The sequence below is a fragment of the Nematolebias whitei genome, chromosome 12 (genome assembly GCF_014905685.2).
Source record: "Nematolebias whitei isolate Nwh7 chromosome 12, NemWhi1, whole genome shotgun sequence".
Taxonomy (NCBI): domain Eukaryota; kingdom Metazoa; phylum Chordata; class Actinopteri; order Cyprinodontiformes; family Rivulidae; genus Nematolebias; species Nematolebias whitei.
In genome coordinates, this window is record NC_056509.1 from 47,633,373 (window position 1) to 47,642,899 (window position 9,527).

Sequence of the window (9,527 nt, forward strand, 5' to 3'; positions counted from 1 at the left end):
CATTTTAGCTTTTAGCTCCTGTGTGCTCATTTTAGCTTTTAGCTCCTGTATGCTCATTTTAGCTTTTAGCTCCTGTATGCTCATTTTAGCTCCTGTATGCTCATTTTAGCTTCTACTACAGTCTTGCTACTGTTGGCTATTTTTTAGTTTTGATGAAATTTGACTTCTTGTCTCTTCGTCCTCGCAGGATTTTTAGTTTCGGGGGAAACGAGCCGAACTCTGGCAGTTTTGATGAGCTCTGATTTTCTGTCGCCTGTTTTTTATAAATAAAGTTAATTGAATCCATTTTGTTTCTGTGTTGCCGACAGGAAACCTGTTCAGCTTCAGGAGGTGGTTCAGACTCATGCAGGCCACTCTGAGCCGGGCTCAGCAGGACCGGGACCGGGACCTCAGCAGGTCAGGTGACCCCGGGTCAAAGGTCATTCTTCCTGTAGGATGAGAGGCGAAGTTGAACGTCGACTCGACCGTTCTTATTTTGGACTTTTTTAACGTTTCAGGAAACAGTGGAGGCCGAAGAATCCCATCGTCGTCAACAGGAAGGAGAAATACTTAATGACGAAGAGGAAACGTAAGAAACATCTGCTGGTTTTTATTTGTCTCTTTAGAAGCAGGACGACGTCCAGGTGTCTGTCAACACGACTCCAGGGCGGAAAGACGGCAGCAGTGTCCTCAGAGGACTAAATCTGTGTCGTCTCCAACGGCACCGTTTGTCTGCAGGAGTCTCCGAGCAGCTGCAGGTCTGCTTTGAGAAGCTGTCCTCCTGTCCAGCAGGCGTTCAGGACGTCCGTCCATCCAGCTTCAGGTTCTGCTGGGGGGACGAGGACGGATCGGATGGTCCCAGTCTGCACCACATGAAGCTGGACGCAGTCTTGACCGGGGAAGGCGGCGTCCTGACCCCCTCAAACGGCTCGTACTGGCACCCAGCGCTCCAACCATGCCGGATCCGGTGAGTCTGCTCAGACTTCAGGTACGAGGGGCGGAGCCTGCCACAGGTGACCTGCTGAAGAGCCCCTCCTGTATGAGAGGCAGAACCTGCCATGGTTGATGGGGGACCCTCCTGTATGAGAGGCAGAACCTGCCATGGTTGATGAGGACCCTCCTGTATGAAGGGTGGAACGTGCCACTGATGAATATTTATAACGATTAAATTGCATAAGAGAAAAGATGAATGTGGTTGAAAGTTGTTAAAAACTAGAGAAAATACTTTTGTGAAAATCCACCGAGAGATGAATGACCACTGAATTTACTGAAAAAGCTGAATCTTAGTAAAGCTAAAAGAAGTCGAAAATTAGCTACGGGCTAACAAGAGTAACTAAAGGTACCCAACTAGAGGCTCAATGTATTAGAACGGTAGCTAAAAGTAGCAAAAGATTAGCTCAAAGCTAAAGTTCCTCTTTAGGTTAGCTACACTCCAGGTGCAGCTTCGTCACCGTCAGGCGTCTGAAAACTGAAGGGGCTGATGGGAAGCGTTGACCCGCGATGACCTAGGCTTAGACTCCGCCCCCTCCGTCTGAAGATGTTGACGAGGAGCGTTTTTTCTTCAGTAAACCCGTCTTCTCCTCTGCAGGCGATGTTCGGCTCGGTGTCGTTACGACTATCTGGAGCCGACGCTGCCGCGCTCCTTCGTGTGGCTGCTGCAGCTCTTCTGCTTCCTGCTGGACGTGGAGGTCTGGACTCTGTTCAAGGAAGTGCTGAGTGTGGAGAGACGGCTGTTCTGCACCTCCTTACCTCAAGACCGAAAACTCCTGAAGGCCAGGAGCCGGACGAGGAGGAGCCAAAGTTCAGCTAAAAGTCTGAACAAGAAGCCGAGGACCTGAGGAAGAACTCTGAGGAGAGAGCAGCTCATTTTTCATCTCGTCAGCAGCTGTGACTGAACGTTTACTTCGTTTGGAGAGAAACGACAATAAGAAAAGCTGCTAAATTTAATTACATAAAACTTCCAGGAGACGAAGAGTCACGAAGGAAGAAGCCGAAGAAAAAAGTTTTTTATTTTGTATGTCGTGATTCGGTTTAAAAAATGTCTGTGACCCAAACGGCCTCCTGAGGTTGATCTGTCAGTAAACAGAACCTGTCTTGACTTCCTGCTTTGTGTTCGGCTGCAGACAAAGGAGCCTTCGGCCACGAGGAGCCGCCAGCAGGGGGCGCCGCCGGCTGCTGCCGCTTGTTGTTGTTTGTCTGCAGCTCCTGTAAACAAACTAACCCACTCCGGTTCCTGAATCACAACACTTCATTTCAACGTGTCTTTGTTTCTTCCCGTGTTAGAACCTGGTTCTGACCGCAGGTCCGTTCAGTCGGCGCCGCCGTCTGCCTCCAGCTGTGGGTTCGTCTCCTCTGTTGCCATGGAGACTGACAGCAAACACACCGATGCTGCGTTCATGGGCGGCAGCGTTTTTGGGACATCTCGGCTCAGACAGTTTGGGACAAAAAGGTCTCGGTCCGGTGGTTCTGCAAGACCCGGAACCAAATGGAAACGGACCTTTAGTGAGTCCGTCTGTAGAACAAGACGAGGTTCTAACTGATGACGGTAAACGATCAGCAGCAGAACCGTATGGTCATGGACCGGTCTCCACAGAACCAGAACCTCAACAGAATAAAATGTTTTCATCTGTTGCTGAAAATAAATCGTTCAATTAAAAACAAACATCTGTTTTGACTTTTTATTTTATTTTTTTTACAAAGTTTGTGAAGCAAGAAGCAGCTCAGGAGTTCTGGTTCTGGTTCTGAAGGAAGGTTTTGGTTTTGTCGCTCAGAGAGGTAAAGAAAACACAATCAGTTTCCTGCTGCTCCTCCTCCTGCTCCTCCTCCTGCTCCTCCTGCAGGTTCTGTTCCTGGAGAGCAGAGGAACCAGAAAACGTTCGGGTCGGGTCGAACCTGCAGCTCTGAGGTTCTGAATTAAACTTTTAACTTCTTCAGTTTAAATGTTATTTTCTGTTTGCAGAAGAAAATATTTTATTCTGAAGAACAAGAACGACTAAATGTTTTTCTTGCTGCTGAAAAACATTTAATGTTTTTTTCTTTGTGTTGTTTTTTTTATTTGCACATTTTTAATTACCGATTAAATTCTGCAGCGTTCGTTTTAAAAACGAGTTTATTGAAGGAAAATGACGTTTTCTAAAAAAACATCTTAATCCAAACAAAAGCAAACGTTTACCGTATTTTCTGCCGTACACGTCGCCCCGCCCTCTTAGTGGCATCGGTCCAAAAATGTCTAATAAAGTGGAAAAAACATCAATACGTCACTTCGCCGTATAAGTTGCATCTTTTACGCGTCACCACTGACAACCTGGAAATGTGGGCCGGTGTTGTGCCAAAAATCGATTGGCTGCTAAATGGTGTCCGCGGGAGGACTAACAAGATTAACACTTGAAAACAATTATTTGTTTGCTTGAAATCATAGTAATTTATAATTAATAATAATTCATTATAGTAAATGTCTCAGTCGAACTTTTCCTTAATGCACTTTAATGGTCACATCAGCTGCATGTCTCCGGGGCGGCGCAGAGAAATGAAGCTGATGTGACGGTTGCTCCAGGCGTGGGAGATTATGGCAAGCCAATTGTGTCATTAATAGCCACTTTTATCTGTTCCATGATACAACGGCATGCCATACTGCTTGACTGCCATCTAGCGGCTGAAAATGATAGTGTTCAATATTTTCTGTCAGAATAAATGAAAACGGTCCTATCAGCCAAAAATTGATTTTTAAATATGAGGGAAATCCATAAATGCCAAATTATGCAAAAAAAATGTGACTTATAGACCGAAAAATACGATAAATCTGAGAAATTCTTCAAATGAATCAGTTTTGGAGACATGGAGGACTCGAGATGGCGCCGATGATGAGGGCTGCGTCTCAGATAGCGCCCGTCAGGCCTGATGGAAAACTGGGCTGGATTCTGTTTCCAGGACTGGTACCGCCGCAGTACTGGACCAACAAGTTTTGCCGTCGTCTCCACCGCAGCCTACTGCTAACGCTAATGCTAGCGCTTCGGACTGCCGCGAGCGAGACGCCGGAGAGGCGGCTGCTTCGCTGGGCACTGGAGGGACTCGGCTCAAGATCAGACCTCCGGGCCTCAAGAACTGAGGGCAGCTCTGACTCAAGACTTTGACTTTACAAAGAGCCGATTATTGGCGGTTCGGACCGAGCTGACGAACACCGCTGCGGAGCTCGACCGGGCGGAGCTCGACCGGGCGGAGCTCCGACCGGGCGGAGCTCGACCGGGCGGAGCTCGACCGGGCGGAGGGCTAGTTTGGAGCTAAAAAGCTGCTCGTCTTCCCACTCGGACGAACTGGAAAAGCTGCGTGCAACTGGTGGAGCTGAGGACTGAAACTGATGGGCTTAAAACAGTCTGACGCTGTAGGGGGGCACACCAGACATAATAGGATTGTTGGGACTTCATGAGTCGGCGTGTGTTCACCCACTGTGACTGCTAACGGAAGAACCACCTGATCGGCTCCGTGTACCAGACGCCGGCCAGGCGCAGCTCCGATGGGAGACCCTGGGTGGTGGTGGCCAGTTAAGGTCCATTACCATCGGGAACATGTGGAGATGCTACAGCGAGCACGCAGCGGTGGTCAGATAAACCTCAAATGGTCGGCCATGTTCATCTCGGCTGACTACACCCTGCAGGTGGCACGATCACGAGTGGCTTCACTGAGGTGAACCAGGTGGGGGTTAAATGTGGCCTCCTTGTCCCAGCGAGACTCCGTGTCACGTGCAGAGGGAAGGACGGGGTTTTTGTCGACCCCAAAAAAAGCGATGGAGGATACTAAAGGAAATATTCCAGCTGCGACCGGCGGGGATGGAGACAAAAAAGAATCCAAATAAACCTCAGGACCGGCCTTTTTTAAAATCAACAACTTTTGTTGAACGTCAAAGTTTTTTGATTTGTCGTTCCACCACATGTCAGAATCAGAGTAAACTTTATCATCACTGCACCGAGGTACAACGAGAACATGCACGTACCGTCGTCCGAACGATGGACGGAGTGCACAAAGCTGCAGCTGTAAAGCGCGGCCTCTTATTCAGGATAACATTTTTAGATAGAAAAAGGGACAAAGCCACGAGGAGAGGGCGTTACCAAAGATCTTCACACCTCGTCCTTGTAGGGCCACATTTAATGCATCAAAACTCTGCCAGCTGAAGTACGTTGATCAGTCGGCCTGTCCCCAGGCCAGCTGGGGTTGAGGTTCAGATAACCACACTTGTTGATTTCCATCAGCCTCGAGCCTGTGCTGGTACTTCCAAGGTCCAGATTAAGGTGCATTCCACTGGTCCGTGCTTACGAGCCTCTTCAAGATGTTTTCATGCTGACGAGTCCCAAAGCTGCAGGTGACCTCCGATTCAAATCACTTCCAACTTACGGCTTCACTTGTAAATCAGCTGATTTTGAGTCCTCCAGCACGAACCAGACCTTCACAGACAGCAGCGTGTCCCGGTCCAGATTAGCTGCGGCCGTCTTCTTTGTATGTTGGTAAGGCAGGATCCATTCCAACACCAGAAAACCTGTTGTCATCAATCCATTTATAGCCAATTGCAGCGTCCTCGATCGATAGCAGAGGTAGACCCCCCCCCACTCCTCAGAGATCTGTCCAGCTGCACAACAAAAGAAAAGTATTTATTAATCATTATGTACATGTGGAATGAAATTGTGTACACTAGAGTCCCAGTTACGTCCAACGAAAGTATAAATTGTAAAGAAACAGTAATAAGATATAAAATATGAACTAAGAAATACGCTAAACAAAGAATACACTAAGCACTTTCCATCCATCATCTTTTACCCGCTTCTTCCATTTTGGGTCACGGGGGTCGCCGGTGCCCATGTCCAGCAATCACTGTGCGAGGGACGGGGGACACCCTGGACAGGTCTCCAGTCCATCTGCACTAAACACTAGTAGTCCAAAAACAATACGCCGAACAGCAGCACGAACATGAGTCTGTGTGAGCAGATGAGCACGAATGAACACAGCAGCATGAAATAAATCAGCAGCATGAGATCAGCAACATGGATAATCAGCAGCAACATTGAAACAGATCAGCAGCAACATGATGTGGTTTTTCACAGTGATTATTCTGGTTAGAGAATCATGAGTCTAACAGCCTCAGGGTAGAAGCTGTTCCTCAGTCTAGTGGTTCTACACTTAATGCTCCTCAACCTCCTTCCTGAGGGGAGTGGGGCAAAAAGTGTGTGTGCTGGGTGAGTGTGGTCCTTCATGATGCAGGTGGCCCTCTTCCTGCATCTGGAGGTGTAGATGTCTGTGATGGTGGGGAGACTGACTCCAACATCTTCTGTGCAGCCTTCACCACTCTCTGCAAAGCTTTTCTTTCTGCAGCTGTGCAGCCTCCATGCCACACGTTGATGCTGGAGCACAGGATGCTCTCCACTGCACACCTGTAGAAGGAGGTGAGGACTGAGCTTCCCAGACCAGCTCGTCTCAGCCGTCTGAGGAAGTAGAGTCTCTGATGAGCTTTCTTGATCAGGCTGGTGGTGTTGTTGCTCCAGCTGAGGTTGTTGTTCATGTGTACACCCAAGTACTTGTAGCTGGAGACCACTTCCACCGCAGATCCTCTTATGTTCAGGGGGTGTAGATGTTTTTGTTCCTCATGAAGTCCACGACCATCTTCTTCACATTGATGTGAAGGTTGTTCTTCCTGCACCAGCTCTCCAGGTGTTCCACCTCCTGCCTGCAGCTGGACTCATCGTTGTTTGTGATGCATCCCACCACCGCTGTATCATCTGCAAACTTTACAATGTGACAGCCTGGATGGGTAGCTGCACAATCATACGTGAGCAGAGTAAACAGGAGAGGGCTCAACACACAGCCCTGAGGAGAGCCAGTGCTGAGGGTTGTAGGGGGATATGGGACTGGATATATATTGTTAATTTTTAGTTATGAGTTAAGCTCATAAGATATGCAATCATTATGCAAATAACCTTGTTGTGTGGGCACCGCCTCTCTGAGAGGCAAAATCAGTCTCTAACCCCAAATTAATGGAAACTGAAACGTAAGTTCTTTTCTCGTGTTTAAAAGGCATCAAATCAGTTAAAACACACAGATATGCCAAAATAATCACAAATTCTGTTGATTTTATGTATTTTATTATAAAAATAATAATCTGTGATATATGTGATGAAAATTATGCATGACAAAATTAACTGAATAACAAATAGCTTTGCATCAAAGGTGTAATGGATGAGGAAACTTAAGAGGCAGATTTTGGACTGGTTCTGTTTGTGAAGTAGTTAAAATTTGTGTCTAAGGTGAGCGGTAGTTTGTCTCAGAAGATTATTGAGATGTAGGGTCACCAGAAAGGCATTCAAAGTTTCTTTCCTACCAGGATGAGATGGTCAGGAATGGTCCCACAGCTGCTTAAAAATGGTACCAGCCCAGATGTTTCAGTTCAGTTTTGAGGCTGAAGTCTCCTCAAAGTTCACCTGAGAGGAGACGAGGGTCTATATGGGAGTCGGCTGGGATTTTTCCACTCCTCTGCGGTGGGATTCTGGAGCCCTGGGTTCTGTGAACTCCATCTGTTCTCTCGTCCTGAGACGTCTGCAGAAAGGTGCTTCTCTCCTCAGTGCTCTTCCTAGGATGTCTCTCTGGGAGGACGCGTCTCTCTCTCTGGAGTTTGCTCGAAGTCCAGTGACGTGTGTAGAAGAAGAAGTTGTGAAGAAGTGAAACCGTCTGTGCTTCAGATTGACTCTGGTCCACCTCAGGAGGGGGTGGTCCTAACTCTGTCATGTTTTTTATAAAGGCCTATTAAATAAATATAGTTCCTTTCTCTGCCTTAAGTGTCCCTTCTGAAAAGACAAAACGAGACGAACGTTTTGTCTTGAAAATATGACTTAAAACACACATTTTCATGAATAAACATTCAGGTATAAAATACAACAGAAATGACATTTTGGAATTAATAACAGGCAATGGTTCACCAAAAAGGTGTCGCTGTCCATCTCCTGAAAGGAAGTGTCATTAAACCGAAGGGTCTCGTGGTGTTCTCTTCATGGGAACCCATCCTGGGAGGAATACTCCTTTTTTGAAAAAGGTCAAATGTCAGCGTAGCGAGTTCGGATGTTCCTGAACTTCGAGGTCAGTTGAACCAAAAGCTCTCATTAAAACGATCTGTCCGTTTCATGGGAAACGAGTTCATGTTGGCAGAGGTTCACGCAGCGACGGGTTTTTAAACGTTCACATTAGCGTCAACTAAGAAGTTTGTGAGCCGAGCTGAATGTAAAACAATGTTTGTTCCCAAGGGAACAGATGCATCTTGTTTTAAACAGTTTCAACACAAAAACGATGTTTGTTTGAGATGAGGTGAACTGTCTCTGAGCTGGTGCTCCTCTACAGGGTGAGAGCAGTGTGGACCACAGAGGAGACGGTGTCCTGGTGAGGGTCCTCGTTGTGTTGATGATGTTCTGATGGGAGTCATGACCAGTTTCTGAAGCAGTGAGCGACTGTCGGGGTGAGGACCACTGGCCGATAGCAGTGGCAGCTCCAGACATGTTTTTCTGCAGGTGCTAAACGGGTGGGGGGGCTAAGCATTTTACTGAGGGTGCTATGAAGGATCCTTTGTTCTTTCAGTCCTCAAGGTCAAGGTTCTTTACTGCCATTCACATCACATGTGGTACATGAGGTGGAACGAAACTGTGCACAGGGTCCCAGTTACATCCAACAAAAATACAAAGTAAAGAAAACCAGTGATAAGATCCAAGACATGAAGTCATTCAGCAAACTAAGAACACACTGAGCACTGCTAGTACGAAGCAATGCGCCAAACAACAGCAGCACGAACATGAGTCTGTGAGCAGGTGAGCACTAATGAGCACAGGCTGATCCACTGGGGAGGGACGGGTGGGAGGGGCTTCTGTTATTAAATATACAAAAATCTATTAAAATACCTTGTTAAAAAACAACACTGTTTTAGTTTTTAAACGCGTTTTATTATTTCATAAAAATCTAAATTAAAATTTAAATGTTGAAAAACAAATTTGTCAACGTTAGTTTTTATAAAACTAAACAATAAAATCATTTTACAATTTTATATAAATCAGTAAATTTTATTGCTTTTTTCTCCACAACTGGATTAATAAAAAGATCAAACTGGATTAACACAATTATCAAACTGGATTAATAAAAAGATCAAACTGGATTAATAAAAACATCAATATGGATTAACACAAAGATCAAACTAGATTAATAAAAAGATCAAACTGGATTAATAAAAACATCAATATGGATTAACACAAAGATCAAACTAGATTAATAAAAAGATTAAACTGTATTAACACAAAGATCAAACTAGATTAGTAAAATGATTAAACTAGATTAATAAAATGATCAAACTGGATTAATAAAAACATCAAACTGGATTAACACAAGGATCAAACTAGATTAATAAAATGATCAAACTAGATTAATAAAAAGATCAAACTGGATCAACACAAAGATCAAACTAGATTAATAAAATGATCAAACTGGATTAATAAAAGATCAAACTGGATTAATAAAAGATCAAACTGGATTAA

General features: G+C 45.6%; 1 protein-coding gene across 1 annotated transcript in view; it reads left to right on the plus strand.

Annotated features, from left to right (window-relative positions):
• The window catches only part of taf1b (TATA box binding protein (Tbp)-associated factor, RNA polymerase I, B), a 10,412-nt gene extending 8,595 nt beyond the window's left edge, over nucleotides 1-1,817 (plus strand). Inside the window, exons 12-15 of the mRNA XM_037685222.1 lie at nucleotides 309-396; nucleotides 498-568; nucleotides 718-946; nucleotides 1,568-1,817. Coding sequence (XP_037541150.1) covers nucleotides 309-396; nucleotides 498-568; nucleotides 718-946; nucleotides 1,568-1,817 — 638 coding nt within the window. The remainder of the gene's footprint in view (nucleotides 1-308; nucleotides 397-497; nucleotides 569-717; nucleotides 947-1,567) is intronic.
• The last annotated feature ends 7,710 nt before the right edge of the window (nucleotides 1,818-9,527 follow it).